Below are 16,302 nucleotides of genomic sequence, written 5' to 3'. Positions count from 1 at the left end.
ATTCAGGGTGTCCAGCCCCAGCAGGCTTTGAGGTCCCCAACTTCCATCACCCCCCTCTTTTTGGAACCCTCCCGTTCCACCGTCCACCCTTCCCCCCACCACCACGTTGGCCCCACACCCCCGGTAGAAACCTTCTCGCGAAGACCCCAAATTTCCCCTTTCCTCCCCCAAACTCAAGTCAGCACAGCAAGGAGGTCTCCCCTAAAGGACCAACCATCGGTTTCTTTTCCTTTTTATTTGTTAAACCGCTAAAAATTCATCAGGATGGGGGGAGGGAACCCATTAACATCCCGCTCCCAAAAAAAAAAGAAAAAATGTACACAAGATTTTTAAATATCACCGAAAATCGCTTTTCATTCCTACGCTCGGCTGAGCCGGGGGGGACAACGTCGGGGGGACACCTGAGCCACAGGGGGGGACACCTCGCTCACAGCACCAGCGGCTCACGGGCAGGTGGTGGGCCTCAAAATCTGGACGAATTCATCGGTAACAGCACAGAACATGCCTGATGGAGACGGACAAGGGATGGCCCCAGCTGCTCGGTTGGTTTGGGAGGAAATTTGGGACCGGTTATGGGGATTTTGGGACTGGCTGGGGACATTTTGGGACCAATTATAGGGGTCTTGAGACCAGTTGTGGGTATTTTTGGGATCACTTATGGGGATTTTGGGACTGGCTGGGGACATTTTGGGACCAGTTATGAGGATTTTGGGACTGGTTTGGGACATTTTGGGAGAAGTTATAGGCATTTTGGGACCAATTATAGGGATTTTGGGACCAGTTGAGAATGGAGACTACATAAACATTGGGAAAACACCCCTGGAGGCACGCTCCACGCAGGGAGAGGGACGTCAACCCAACACCAGGCCACCATCCATCCCTTTTTGACTCTTTTTTTGGGCTGGATAACAAGAGACATGCAAAAGGGAGGAGGGAATCAATGCTGAAACCCCAACCGCCTTCCCCATGGCAAAGAAATATTTCCTAGATCACCCTAGGTGCTCCTGAGGTTCTGGGGGTAAAAACTGCCTGCTCTTAGGAGAAATCAAATACTTCTGGGGTGGGACGGGAGATGCCGGATTGAACGAGGGATTTATTTACAGAGCTGGAAACGCCATAGATGAAACAAACCCCTCCCCATCCCCACGTGGCTGGGATGCGATTTAAGGCTCCGACCGGCAAAGAGCTCAGTGGGGATGAAGGGGAGAATGAAAAGGGAAAAGGGGCCACGTCATGGCGCTGCCGGTTTGGGGAGGGTTCCCTGGGTTTTGGGTACTGGAGGTTGTTAACCAAAACCTTGCAGAATGGGCCTGTCTTTTCCCCCCCCTCCCCATTTTCTGGAGGGGAAAGGGAAGGAGGGGGAGGTTGTCCTGGAAGGACGCGCAGGTTCAGCCCCTTCGGATTTAAATCTGGGTTAATCTTGGTGGAAGGAGGCACGTGCAAAGATGAGGGGTGGTGACTGCTATCGGGGCTGCTCACACCCACACACTGACCAATTTTCATCTTTTTGACTGGAAAAAACCCCAACATCCTGGACCCAGGCCACAAGGCGCTGGTTCAGCCTTGAATGGGTGAAACAAAACCTTCAAGTCCTAAAGGGAAGGGGCAGCCAAATTTCCTGGTGTTGGGGGAATAATGGGATTTTGAGAGTAAATGGTGGTTTTTGCTGATTCGGGCTGATCCCGAAGCCTGATCCAGCTCAGGGCAGGGAGGGGAGGATGCAAACGCCCGGCTAATTCTTAATATTTTTGGCATTTTGACACAAAAGCCCCTGTCCTTTCTTCCTCCTTATGGTCCTGTACGGATGACAGGAATGAGAGCTGCAGGCTAAAGGGGTGAGAGGCAAAAAAAGAAAGGCATCGTGTTTGTGTCGAGCAGAGGTCTGCAGCGCTGGCAGGTTCCCGCTGGGGTATTGCTGTTGTTTTCCTTACAGACTCAAGTGCGGAAATACTCAGTGCGCGCAAGCTAACAGCCGGTTTTTGGTTTCTTCGTATAAAACCACTTCTACTCACATCCCGCAAGGAGTTTTGGGGAGATACGAAGCTGCTCAAACCCCCTGGAAAATAAAACACAACCTCAAGAGGACACTGAATGGCAGATGTCCCTACCTGTCACCCCAAATCCTCGGCTTGGGTCACAGCAGCGCGGGTCCTTCCCCACCTGTACACACAATTCGCTTAACTGGGGTCTTACTGGGAACCGGCAGGGCAGCGCTGGAGGTTTTGCTTGGACTTTATTGGTTTCTTGCTCCCTAAATTCACAGTTTGGACGCCTGCGGGACAGAGTAAGGGCTTGGAAAGGAGAGGGAAGAGCTGCGGGGAGGGAGGGGAGAAGGTGATGGCGGCAGAGGGCTCGGGCCGCATTATCTTTTTGCTCGCACAAAGTACAAGGCATTTGTTTTGGGATAGTATTTCACGTTTTGTTTCTTGTCCATGAGGCCACCGAATATGATTAACTCCCCTCGGCCTTGCACCACCGTGTGTAAACTGGTTTCGGGCGGCCCCACCACCGAACTGCTGTTGAACACTTTCCATTTGACGCGTCCTTTTTCCTTGGTGTCTTTAATGTCCAGGACGTACATCTGCATGGGTTTGCAGTTCATGCTCTGGTATAAAGGCTTCCCCACGTTGAGGGATTGGGGAGGGTGGTGGCCCAGGCGGCGGGCGATGGGAGGTAAGGAATGGCCGTCACTTTGGACAGAGCCTGGCCGTGCTGCCGAGCCCGTCTCGGCACCTGGAGACCCCGGGGACGAAGCCAGGGGAGGGCTCAACGCCGCAGAGGCCGAGGAGCCTTTGGAAGAGAGCTCTGGTATAAAGGCTTCCCCACGTTGAGGGATTGGGGAGGGTGGTGGCCCAGGCGGCGGGCGATGGGAGGTAAGGAATGGCCGTCACTTTGGACAGAGCCTGGCCGTGCTGCCGAGCCCGTCTCGGCACCTGGAGACCCCGGGGACGAAGCCAGGGGAGGGCTCAACGCCGCAGAGGCCGAGGAGCCTTTGGAAGAGAGGGTTTTGACATCCTCCAAGCTCCTCCGAAGCGCACTGGGGGACACGGCCCCCGGGAGGGAGCTGGCGACGTGGGGCGGCGTGTGGACGCCGTTGGTCTGCTCGGGGGGGTTCCTCAGGCCGGCGCCGACCGTCCTGCCCTCCAGCCCGTCCCTCTGGCAGGGGTTTCTGTTCCCAACTCAAGTCGACGGATCCCAAACGCAGATCTTTCTGCTCCGGCAGCGATCCCCGGCGCGGTGCCAAAGCGAGCCCCACTTTTAGATCGTATCCTTCAGCCGCGGAAGGGGTGCTGGGCGATACGACCTGCACTGGGCTGTCCAAGGAGGCGCCACCAGCCGCCGTGGCCCCAGGTGACAAACTCCCACCATTGAGTACAGGGGAGCTGTCCCCTCTGGCTGGGGAGAGGCTCCCTTCCCGCGATCCCGAGGGGGTTTGCCGCTGCGCTCTGGGTCGCAAGGTGCCCCAGCGGCCGTTGACGCAGGGAGCTTCGTCCGTGTTCCTGACCGGAGACTGAGAGCGGTATTCCCGCGTTTCAGGGACCAGGGCAGGCGGTGTGGCGCTGATGGGAGAGGGGCGAGAGTTCAAACTGGGGCTCAGCGGGGCTCTCCCACTGGGAGCTTGGCTAAAGACCACAACGCACTGTCCCACCTGGAAGAGGAGGAGAAGAAATAACAGGTTTTAAGAGGCAAGATGATGCCTTGCACTGTATTGGGGAAAAAATAGGGGGGTATGGAGCACTCTGGGCAGGCAGTAGCGATCAAGGGATGGATACGAGAGAGCGGAGACCCCACAGTGTCCGTACCCGGCAGGCAGGATGGCACCACAGCTCTGGGGCTCCGTGGTCTTCGTTCTCCACCTTCAGCTGCTGCCACGTCCAGGGGTTCACGTGCATGTGCAGTAACCAGGCGTCTTTGAACAGCTGTGAAGGAAAACGCGACAGATTTAGGAGCCTGGCTTGAGATTTAGGAGCTCAGTTTGCTGCTGAGATCATCCCATCAGGCAGGGGCAGTGCTTTGCTCTGCAGACAGAGGAGCTATGACCCAGATCAGGATCTGACCGCCCAGGCGTGCCTGCACCCTACTGTGGCCACGGACAAATCAAATCCCTTCATCTTCTACCCTGTATAACATCTGGGCTAAATCTTCCGAGGCTCAATTAAGCTCAACAAGCTGCTCAGATAGCACCTGGGGGGCTTTTTTCTTAATTAAAGCAGCTTGGGCAATAGCTAAACAGCTTCTCTGGATTATCTGCTGCGTGGGTGCCCAGATTTGCAGGATAAAATGCCACCCAGGTACCATTCGGAGTCCCCTCTCTCCCCAGCGTAGTACCCACAGCTCTCAGTTACAGCGAGACACGTGCAGGTCATGCCCACGCTCCCCCCAGGGTACTTACTGCATTGGGACCACCACAGCCACCGAGGATTAAAATGGTTTCATTGTCTATTACGATCTGGAGGGAGCAAAGAACAGCGTTTTAGAGCGGGAAGGACGTGATGCGGTCCCCGGTGATTTCAGCAAAGCCTCTAAGTGCAGGCAGAGCCATGTTACGGCTTCCCAGCCACACAGATGCTGCTGAATTTTGCCCGCCCCAGGATGAAGAGCAGAGCTGGGATGGAGAGATGGGTTTGCTGGACTGGAAGCAAAGTGGGATGCAGGGTTCAACTCCCAAACGGCTCACAGACCAGTTCCTCTTATGGAGGAGAGCAATTACCCTTTCTGAAGCTGAGCCAAACAGCAAGGGACTTGACACCCCTCTTCAAATGACCCATTTTGAGCATGACCCATCTAATCTCTTCAGGCTAAGAGTAAGGTAAAGGGAACCACCTGCCATCTTCCTGGGGATCACAAAGAGAGGGGGCCAGACACCTGCATGGAGCTGGGTGACTCCCATGAGCTCCCTGCCCCGGGCGGGCAATAAAACAGGCGCCGCCAGAGCCGTGCTTTGAGCGGGTACAATTCAGAGCCGCTTGATCCAAGGATCAGGAAAGCGGAGCTATCAAAAGGGCCCTGAGCCAAACCAACTTGTGATAACACTTCATTGATCTTTAAATGCCACAGGGGAAGACGGCTGGGTGAAAGCAGCAATTTGTTTTCTAGAAATGTTCATTAGAGATGTGAGTCATGTGCCAGACGCGGAACGGTACCTGCCCAAGCATTTGGGAGATTGAAAGCACACCCTGACAGAACAGATGTCTTGGGGAAACATGGGCCCGTCGGGCAAAGGCTGCAGAGATAACGTGGAAATCAGGCGCTAGCTTCCAGGCGATCCAGAGAAAGGTGCCTGGGAGCTGGAAATTCAGCTGGGTCGGGTTTATCTTTGGCAGTGCGCGGTGGTGCTGAGGTAGTGAAGGAGAGCTCACCTGAGACTGGCCACCGCGGGGGTGAGGGCTTAGTCCGGAGATGTTGGGCTTGGACCAAGCCCACTGCTCGAGATCCAGCACCCAGACATCGTTGCTCCTGCAAGGATGAGACGACAAGAGCTGATGATGCTGCTGGTACAACCAGACCCTCGGGGTGTTTGAAATATTGGTTCAGGGCAGAGTTTTATAGCAGAACTGGGTTTTTTGTGAGGGGATTTGCCACAAGATGCAAAAGCTGCACTAAGGCACCCTGCAGACCCCAAAACCCTGGGGAGATTTCCTTCTGCAACGCTATTATCTACCCCGAGACCATCATAACAATACTCCTCGCTTGCAGGAGCACTCAAACAGCTTCAACCCAAACTTACATTTGCCGAGATCCTAGTGAACCCCCAAAGACGATCATTTTGTCTTCAATGACACAGGAGGAGTGTCCTGCCATGGGAGGGGGGCCGTGGGTGGTCACAATGCAGTTCCACCTGGGGAAAGGGGGAGGAAGGCATTCACCATTGGGTTGGAAAGGAAAGCGCCAGATGAATGGCAAAAAGGAAAATCCCAGGGGCTGGCAAAGCCCTCAAGAACACGTTACAGAGGAAAACCTCCGAAGATCCAAATAACAACGAAACTAATTAGAAATACTAATGCACTAAACATTTTTAAGGCATAACAAAGTCACAAGGCCACGTTGGAAATATCGCCCCTTTCAATTAGGTTCACCCTGCACTATTTCCAATGTGGTTTAATTACAGCGTTAACGACACTGCCCAGAAGTGCACTGGCTAATTGACACTTCTGATGATGAAAAGTTCTCAATGAGAGAGGAGCAGGAACCACTGCCGCTTTGATACAGCATCTGCTCTTTTCTCACACACAAGTGAGAAAGCCTGGTCTAAAATGAGCCAAATGATGTTTCAAATGGGAAAGGAAAATTCCTGCCATCGCTGCGGTCATGGCAGGATGCTTTATTAAAGGTCCAGGAGCTGTGAAAGGCAGAGAGCTTCCTCACAAGGTGCAGGTACCCGCTTTATCACAGGTAGGGATAGGGCCACAGGAACTCTGAGTTTTGGACCACTGCTAAAAGCAAGACCTCCTGGAGTTGAGGCTTTTAACTCCTCCTTTCCACATTGATGACGTGTTTAAAGCATCCACATCCACATTTCCCACTTGGCTGGATGGAGACACACGGGGAGTTTGGTGTATTTTAGGTACAAACCGAGAGCCAGACAGAAGCAACCACCACCCAAGAGGTACCAGAGAGCAAGTGTGCTCACATCTCTGCTGTGCTTTTGGGGTTTATTTTTGTTTCAGTAAGAGCATCGCAGTCACACCTAGGAAACCAAGCTTCCCTACAAGGCAGTCCTCCAGCTGCATTACAGACATTTCTACATGACCAAAGCCCAGGCTTCCAGTCCAGATGTGCTCTTACCAGTTTTTGGAGGGCGAGTAGGTATGGATTTCATCGAAGAACCTCTCTGGCTGGTGCAGAGGGTATGGGCTTGGCCGTGTCCACCCACCAAAAAGCACAAGCAAGTCCTTGTAGACCACCAGCGTGGCCCCAGCCTTGGGCGAGGGGTACGAACCTGGGCAGGGATAGAGAAGGGGAAGGGAAAGGTTAGGAAGCACAGCCACCAAACCCTGCATGAGTTTTCCTCAAGTGTGACAACACGGAGACTCCACCTTAAAAAAAAATAAAATAGCAGAAAAGAAGGCAAAATTATGGTTTTGGAGCCTGGGAAGAAAAACTCCTGCCAATTTGTGTCGTTGTAATTAGTAGGAGCCTGAAAGCACATCTCATGTATGGCAAAACATCTGTCACTCACTGGCAGGAAATTGCTAGCTTTCTAATGTATCCCTTGAAATTACTGCTCTAGCACTGAATAAAAGCAATAATTACCTCCAAATACCTAAGTCACTTCTCCCCAAGGAAGGAGGGAGAGGGAATACCAATCCTAGCACATCCGGCGTCGCTCATGGCAGATCGCTTGGTGCTCACACACTGAGCCCCATTTTTTGTGAAGCGCCACGATTAAACCCTAAACGTTCTGCTGGGTGAATTAACCATCACTCCTTCAGTCTGCTGAATGAAATTCTCCTCTAAAAATTATCAAAGAAACTTTTTACTTGGCTTGTTTGAGGTTCAAGCGGCTCCACAGGGGCCAGGGACCTCCTGAGCAGGACAAGCAAAGTGATGCAGCCTATTTGGCTCGATGCTCTTGTGACATTTTATGCTCAGAAAAGCCTGTGCAGGCCGAGGGTTTTTCCTGCAGCAGAGCAAAGTGCTGCGCTCACCTCTCAACCTCCGGCTGCTCCGTTATGACCCCAGCGCCTGTGAGCGCCGCGTCGCTATCTTGCTGCTGCAGTAGGTGCTGAATTGCTTCCCAGGAAAAGCTAAAGCCTCTGAGCATCCTCCTTCCCACGGCGCAGATTCCTCCACCTCTGCAGTCATGCTTTCAAAATAACCCTAAATACATCACCCGAAAAACACGGACGCGGGAAGCGGGGGCAGCTCAAGGGCAAGGCTGCGCACGTGGCCGCAGCGGCACCGTCACCCTCTCCGAAAAGGCCGATACGCCAAACCACCCGCTCTCCTCCCACGTCCTAAAAGGACTTTGACAAACATTTTTAGCAGGTAACGCCACGCAGAACAGAGCCTATTTTTAAAAGAAACCAGAGCAGCTATTTTAAGATGCTGCAGCTGAGAAAAGCAATTCGATTGCGATGGGTTCCAGGTGGTGAGAGCCCGGCCAGATGCAGAGGAGATGCCGCAGGCTCCCCAAGCCTCTCTCCAGGGACAAAGTGCATTCTGCTGTTGCTCTCAGGTACACAGAATGGGGGGGAAAAGGGGAATCAAGTTGTGCAGTAAACAATTCTTGTGTTGAGGTACACACATAGCGTGGCCAGAGCTATACTTGAGGTCTCCGTAAAGACGAGAGTGCCAGAAAAGGGTCACATTTGGTTACTCTTTGTTCCCAAAATCCAGTTTTCCTGGCTTGTCCCGTGGCTCTGTGCAATTCATTAATCCACACCAGGTTTCCAGCTTAAATATTTCCAAGCTTGGCATCGCAAATGACATTGCCAGAAACATTTCTACCTGACTCACACAGAATTGGCTGGCTGGGCTTTTCCATCGAGGATGCCACAAGGGCAGCCTGGGATGAAAGATGCTGGGTTTAAATTTGGTTTAAATTGGGTTATTTTTAAATAAAAAGGGTCAGCTAGAGTAGTCCTAGGATGGAGAAGCAGATGGGCACCTTGTTCAGAAAGGTCTGGGATGGTGCAGAGTGAGAAGAGGCTGCCGTAACCTGAAGGTCAACCCCAGCCTCAGACACCGAGATGGTTCCCAAATGAGTCAGCACCGCACAAACAGCCCAGGGCAGGGGCTAGCCCTGGTTCTTCAGGAAGCTTTGCCTGTTACTGGATGGTGCACGGGTGTGAACGAGCGGAGTTTCATTCCGCAATGCAGGAAAAATTTGAATTTTACAAGTCAAAGAGAAGTTGGCCTTTCAAAGCCTCTTCCAACCAGACAGCTGGGGTATCTACAGATGCTCCCTGCAAAAGAGACGCACCACAAGCTTGTGAGGGCTTCACCGATGTTGCTTTCGAGCAGAAATATGCAGACAAATAGTGGCTGAAACCTGAAGAATGAACCCCACTAAAGCAAGGCAGAGCTGTGGGGTGCTGCCGCCACCATTCCCAGGAAGGGCAGGAGCATCTCGGCCGCCTTTGTGACTTCAGGTCCCAGCTATGCGGAGGAGCGCCGGGAGGACGGCGGCAGGGACATCAAAGGGCCACGGCTCCTTTCCGTGGGGCCCCGTAAGGACCTGCTCAAAGTCCAAGCTGTCTGCAGGACGTGCCCAGCGGCGTTTCAAAGACTCGCAGGAAAATGCTTGACACGGGAGGGCTTCTTCCTCTCTGGGATTGCAAATGAAACGGTTTCTGTTCTGACCGAGGCACCTGCAGAAGAATGTCGTTAGCTAATTGCACTGATTGCCACTGCTGCCTTGGTCAGGGCACACAGAGGACTCCTCCAGGCTGGGGCTCTCAGCTCCACACCCCGATAACAGCATCCAAAACCAGATCAGATTATCTTTCCTTGGGGACAAAAACTCAAGCACGCAGAGGTTGCGGCACAATTAACTACTCCTAAACATAGAAGGCAACATCTCCCTGCAGCTGACGCTGTTTATTCAGTTGGGATGAGCAGCTAAAAGCCGGTCCGAGCTATTTTTTTTTTCCAGTTGATGGATTTTCCTGGCTTGCAAAGCAGATACAGACTTTTCACAAAAACAAATAAACAAAGACCTCCGGCTTCCACGGATGTTTGGAAGAGAAATGCCGGCCTCTGATCGCTTCTGACACGAGCTCTGGATGTTATCTATGTAGGATCTGTCCTCATAAGCATTTTTTAAAGCCTATTAATTCAGGCCTCTAATGCAACTGGAGCAGCACACGCGATGCTCAGCGACCACAAAAGCAAAGCCTGGCTGTAAAGGCACGCAAAACACGAATTTCCAAACCAGCCCTTTACCAATGGCAGGCACAGCCCTGAATGAGTCCAAAACCAAAAACCCAGTGGAGTTGGAAATACAAATGAAATGGGGAAAAAAAATATCACATGGTGCATGATTTGATGGGATCACCCAGATGAAAAGGATCGGTTCAGGTCAGTATCATTTGGGGAAACATTGGAAAAGATGCGCTGAGGGTTTGCACCGTTTTGGGGACAAGGTGAAGATATGCGAAGAGGTCTGGGGTTGTGTCAAGGGGATAAATTTTGAGGAATTTTATCACAAAAGACTTTTGGAGATAGAGAAGACTAAAGTTACCAATAACAGTTGGATCTGATGGATTTCACAAACCACCTGAGCTCCAGCAAGAGATGATGCTACAACTGCAGTGAGCATCACGGTCATCGCCAGCCAGTTCGATTAAACTAAACCAGGCCCACAGCCGCATTTCCAGTTTCAAACCTGAGAAGTTAAAGCGAGCTCACCCAGCAGGCAGTGGGTTTCACTGAGCAAAGAGAGCTGACCTCCTGAGGTTCAAAAGATGCCTGCAATCTGTACACCAAAGGTGTAGGAAACCACCCCGGGAAGGGCTTGGGGCCAATGGCCACTACCTGCACCTGCAAAAAAGGGGGAAGGCGATGGTCCTGCTCGAGCCGCGCTGGAAACACAGCAGCTGCCTGCCAAAACTGGCCTCTCCCTGCAAACAAACAACATTTGTTCAACAAATTATGTCTCATCGCAAGGTGCGCTTAATTTGGTGGGTACATCATACACAGAACACATTATAAACCCGAAGGAAAAGGCAGAGGGAGATGCTGAACCTGGACAGCCAAGTATGAAAAGCACAATTTCCCGGTGACCAGCACTGGGGTTTCCTAAACGCTTTGTACCTCTGCAAGTTCTGTGGGATTTCACCCCGAGGAGCCTGCGTTGCTTAGGAAGAGTCAAAAAGAGGTGGTAAAAAGCAAATTCCTTTTAAGAAGGAGAAAAACTTGTGACCCAGTTGTCACAGCTGAAGTGGGGTTAAAAGGATGGCTTGGACTTACTAAACTCTAACTTACAAAAGCCCCATCTTGGACCTTTCCCTGTGGGAAGAGCCGGTTGTCCCGTCGCTGTTTTAAACCATGTACCTCTCTCAGGGAGCTGCCTGTGAAATGCTCCTGCTCACCCCCATGGCTTGGCAGAGGGTGACATTTCCGACAGATGGACAAGCAGCCGCCCCGATGCTGTCTGCATTTATTAGCTTGGCTTTTAGGCTGGCAGAGACTTAAGGACAGGTCCTAAATCTGGAAAAAGGACAGGTCCTAAATCTGGAAAAATCACAGGTCCTAGTCTGGAAACCTCACCCATCCCAGCACTGTCACCTATGCCAGCTGAGGGACTACCTCAACTGCGCCTCAACACACAAAGGTCCATCCCAAACCTGAATGACAGCATGAAATCCCGAAATCTTCCCCCTTTGATGGGAAGGGAAACCAGAGAAGGAAAAGACCAAATCCCTCTGCTTCCTGGGCCAGCCGGGATTTTTCCGCAGCAGTTTGCAGATTTGCCCAAAAGCTCTTCCCTCGCCAGCACTTTGCGAGGTTTCACAAAGGGAAGATGAAGCACGTGGGGGAGCAGTGGTCTGGAGGCCGGGATACGGCACAACTGGCAGAGGATGAGCATCCCAGCAATCCCAGCATTAGCATCGGATTTGGGAGGCGCCGAAGGAGAGCTCCTGTAAGAAAAGCAGACATCTCCATGGTACACTGCACATCGGCTCTTTCCCTAAGCCAAACCCCAACATTTAGGGCTCAATGGCCAGCTGCCTTCCATCCAGCATCCCCAAATCACCTTTTTTTATCCCTGAGACATTTAAAATGGGGCACTGGGATTACAAACATTTTCATGACCAGCTCTGACTGGGTCTGCCTAAACCTTAAAGCTTTTAAGAGCCAGGAAAGTATCATTTTCCCTTACCAAAGCCACATGCGATTTAGTGTTCCCTCAAACTTGGCTTCAGAAAATAAAATTGCCTTGCTCGGAAGCAGACGGGAATTTGGCTTTGCAAGAGGTTAAAGCAAAACTGGATCCGATTTGTCTCCCCAGCACGAAGACAAAACTGTTACAGGCACATGCATCTGCTGCCTGCAAAATACAGCTCAGGGAGGGGGGGAAATATCCCTGCACCGTTGCAGAGGCTTTTGTGCAAGTTAAGGCAGGTACATAACCAAACCAGAGCAGTCCCCGGATGTTTACACACAGAAAACGTTTCCACCGTGCTCTCAGTGTTGAGTTTCCACCCAACGACACAGGCTCAGGGTACAAGCCCAGTCGAAGCAAAGGGCTGGATTCTGGCAACCTTTGTAAGGTGGAGGCAGAAATCCCCGCGGGGGTGGATAAGTCACCTCCAAGCTTCTGCAATGTCGCAGTCATTATTTTTTCTTATTTAACCAGGGAAGTTCTTCGTTGCTGTGACTCCGAGGCCGCAAAAGCTGTTGAAAAGGAGAGGCAGTGCCCTCTGAACCCCGTGCAACAGGATTACTGACTCACTCAGCGCTAAATCTCAGCAAAAATGTCCTTACGCAGCAAGTTGAGCAAACAGCGATGAGATAACAGCACCAGAACACCCTGGGGCTCTGCCCCCCTCTTTCCTAATTGCCACAAAGGAGGATCGCTGCAATTTGTGCAGCTCGATGCTGCAGGAGAGGCTTTATTGGGGTGCGCTCTGAGCGTTGCTCGCTCCAAGGTGCTCCTCAAGGTGAGGTCACCCCCATTCCCCTTCGCAATCACCTCACCCGCTTTTGGGAAACGCAGGCTTGGCTCCCCAGTAAAGGGTGCTGCTGTTGCAAAAGCTGCAGTTCTCCCTAGGTGGGTGGAATCCGAGCACCATCCTCACCTCTCTGCTTTCATATTTGGGTTTTTTTTCCTTTTCCCTCTCCTTAAGCGATGCCGTACTCTGCAGACTTTCAAGTGACTGGAGTAACAGTCTGACATCCCACACAAAACAGCTCCGGTGCTAATTACAGAGCTCAACGCTCCGAGAGAAAGGGCTGATCAGCTCCTGCAACTCGTCTTCTCTCCAGGAGGCGAGCGGAGCGATGGAAATTGCTGTATCAGGCTACACCACGTCGTGGGGAGCGGTTAATTGCAGGGAAGGGACCAAGGTCTGTGTGGGTTAGCGGAGGAGCGAGCCCCAGCTCTGCTGAGCTCCGCGCTTTTCGCTCAAACCCCGCTCCCGTTGTGCTCGCCGCAGCACGAGGGAGGCAGCAGAGGCATCGCAGACGTCGGAGAACGCCAAAATTACTTTCAGGAAATGGCTCCTGTATAATTTGGTGAGGTTATAGCTACCATGGGGCTACAGAAAACCTCAAGCATCCCTTAAGGAGCATCCTGTGGGCACAGGCAGAAAAGTCTACTGGAGTAAGTGCAAAAAGCTCAGTGTCGGGAAGAGCAGGGCTACGCTGGGCTGAAAATAATCAAAGAGAATACAGAAAAAACCAGACATCTACCTACAGAAAGCCCCAGTACAACACGTGAAGGGATACTGAGTCTAGCTCTTTGCATCTCCCTTTAAACCAGCCCTACCCTTACTTGCTCTCGTCCCCCTTGATTTTATTTTCAAGCAATCGGTTCCTGCATGATGCTTTTTTCCACACAAGGAGTGAGCTTTTCTCCCTAGTTCCAGTAAATCCAACGCTTAACGCCAAACTTGCTAAATATTTCATGTCAGGAAGAAATATTCACCTTTTGGACTGCAGACAAGCATGAGCTAGCGCTTTGTCATCCCGCATGCCTACCAGATTTAAGGAGATTTTACAGCAGATGCTTTTGTGAAAGATGTAAAAGTCAGGCTACGCAGCGTGAGGATTTACAGAGTCTTTGAAAGCACGTGGTGCTGGCTAGGGTATACACTGTAAAGTGAATATTGCCTATTCAATCTCGAGTATTACATACGCAATCTTGAGGGACAGGGTTCTTAAAGCAAAGGCACAACGGCAGCTTCAGCTTAAAGAAGGAAAACCTTGTGGACATGAGGATGCTTGGAAGGAAACTCTTGCCGATAGATGTCAGCACCGCCTGCCCAAAGCCTCCCAGCAGAGCCTTTCCGAAGGCTCCTCGAAGCTCCTTTCCCAGCTGGTTCTTACCCAGCCGTGGGATAGCGGGGTTTTATTTCACTGACCCCAAAGCAGAGCTGGTTCTGAAGGCAAACGTAGCTGCCGAGGAGGGAAGGCTTTGTGTTAGACCTGGCAGGAGCAAGGAATAACTCGGTATCAAACACCCGGGGGAGGCCGTGGGCAGACAAGCCCAACCTCCATCGCACCGCGGTACCTCCCGCCGAGGGCAGCGGCCGGGGATGACGGCACCAGCCTCGGGCAGGAGGTTCAGGCCATCGGCTTCCTGCTCTGGTGCAACCCATTAATTACACTGGAGACAACACCAATGTAAACACCAGTGTGTGTGTGGCTGGGGCGCCCGTTTGCATATTTTTAAGGCTTCTTGCCCGAAAAGGAAGTAAAATAAAAGGTTTCAAAGATGCCTTGGCTGCTCTCACAGCCTCCCGACAGCTTGCAAATACCTTGGCTCCAGTCAGCCAAACTCAGACCAGCAGATATCTGCTAGAAATTACATTCTGTGCAGGGCTGGAGAATCAAGTGTCAGGGAAAAGCCAAGACCCCTCAAAGGAAAAAAATCCACATAGAAGAAAACCAAACTCTTACAAAATCAGCCCTAACTTCTGCTTAGGGAAGTGCCGGTTTGACAGATCACAGGACTGTACTTTCAGACCATTAAAAAACAAATCATTCTCCCAGGTGCTGGCTTTCTGAGGCAGAGGAAGGAATATTGCAGGAGAGAGATTTCCACTCATCATTTCAACAGCAGGTGCTCAAAGTTTCACCCAAATCTCATCTGTACAAGACACCTGAGCTTCCAAACTCCTTGGGAGCTACCAGATGCTCAGCACAATCAAGACAACTACTTATTTGCCTATATAAGGCCTCCCAACCTCAAGAACCTATTTTTTGCAGATCGTGGACTTCTTATTTACCAACTGGACTGCAAATAGTTTTCCCCAGTTTTGGTACAGCAATATTTTCAGATGGCCTGGGGGTCATGTTTAAAATGAGCACACACTACCAGCAATGCTGAAAAGCGCGGTGTACCATCCAGCTGGCGACAGGCGGCCGCCCCGGCCCCGCTCCGGGCTACCCCTGTGCCTCGCAAATGGGGAGCGGGGAGGCTAAAAATTCACCGCATCCATCCCGGAGACCAATAAAGGCGATAGTGGGAAAAATTCCTCTGTTAATCTCTGGAGGGATCTGCGCCCAGCGAGCTTCTTTCTGAAAATCTAAATCCGACAAGGTTAAAGCAACAAGCTGTTTTTCATGCCTTTCTGCTCGATAGCATCTTAAGAAGGGCTGCTCCACACACAGAGACATGAGAAAGCTGCTAGAAAGATGAATGCCATACGGGCAGATTTAAAACTCTGAATAAATCCCTCTCATGATCCAGGAGACAAGAGCATTACCCAAACCCTTCCTTACCAAGTCTCTCTCTCCATTAGACGTGCAGGCTTGCTGGTTTTACCATTGCAAGGCTGCCAGCGCTCCTAAAAATCTCCTGGCAGCTCTGCTGACCAGCTGGGTGTCTGCTTTTAACACCAGCAAGAGGTGGGGGCAACCAGTGAGATGTGGGGTGCAATGGGGAAAGGAAAGAAAAACCAGTTCCCCTCTTTGAGGGCTGTCCTGACGTGGCCCTCCATGTCAGAAATCTGAATAAAAGAGATCCAGCATCCTCTGGACTAAAGCAATCCCATGGGCTCAAGGATGAAGGGATGCACAGGATCTCCTCCTGCCCAACTCCACTTCTGCACCATGGCATAGACGCTCAGCTCTTCCCTTGCCTCAGAGAGAGCCACAAGTCCCTGCTCTGAAGCAAGAGGAAAACCAGATCATCGCTTAAAACATCCACTTCCCTTCAAACCATTTCTCTCCCAGCCTCCACTGCTGCGTTTTCCCCTCTCAGTTCCCCCCAAAATGTTCCTACCACGTCAGACTGAGCTGTCTGAGGCAGGACACAAGGACATCCAAGGGGTAAAGCATCTTTCCCTGCGGAAGCGCCATGGCCAGAGAGATGTGCCTCGCTGACCTGCTGACAAAAGCGGCCATCGCTCCAAGGAGCCCATTTCCCACAGCAGGGACTGTTTTTTCCCCCCTCAAGCTTCATCTGCAGATAAAAATTTACTGAACTTCCGACTATCGCGGCACACGGTGAGCGGGGAATGGCAGAGAGAAACCACCAATTGCTTTGGTTTGCTGATCTAAAACCACCTTTGCCGAGTCTCAGCACCACCAAGACAGCTCATGAGATGCAAACTGGCTCTGCCGTGGCTGGTCCCAAGTCCTGGGCCCACTCCCACCTCCCGTGCAGGTGGGTTGGCTTCTTCAAAGCAA

The 16,302-nt window shown here is 51.7% G+C and overlaps 1 protein-coding gene across 1 annotated transcript in view; it reads right to left on the bottom strand.

Annotated features, from left to right (window-relative positions):
• Positions 1-2,362: 2,362 nt before the first annotated feature.
• FBXO42 (F-box protein 42) overlaps positions 2,363-16,302 on the bottom strand; it is a 31,064-nt gene continuing 17,124 nt past the window's right edge. Inside the window, 8 exon segments of the mRNA XM_010183560.1 lie at positions 2,363-2,733; positions 2,892-3,154; positions 3,156-3,649; positions 3,804-3,920; positions 4,394-4,450; positions 5,361-5,457; positions 5,729-5,839; positions 6,787-6,940. Of these exon segments, the coding sequence (XP_010181862.1) occupies positions 2,363-2,733; positions 2,892-3,154; positions 3,156-3,649; positions 3,804-3,920; positions 4,394-4,450; positions 5,361-5,457; positions 5,729-5,839; positions 6,787-6,940 (1,664 nt within the window).

This window comes from Mesitornis unicolor, unplaced genomic scaffold, assembly GCF_000695765.1.
Source record: "Mesitornis unicolor isolate BGI_N332 unplaced genomic scaffold, ASM69576v1 scaffold3494, whole genome shotgun sequence".
Lineage (NCBI taxonomy): Eukaryota > Metazoa > Chordata > Aves > Mesitornithiformes > Mesitornithidae > Mesitornis > Mesitornis unicolor.
Note: the sequence above shows the minus strand (reverse complement) of the source record. Positions and strands in the feature narration are given on the sequence as shown.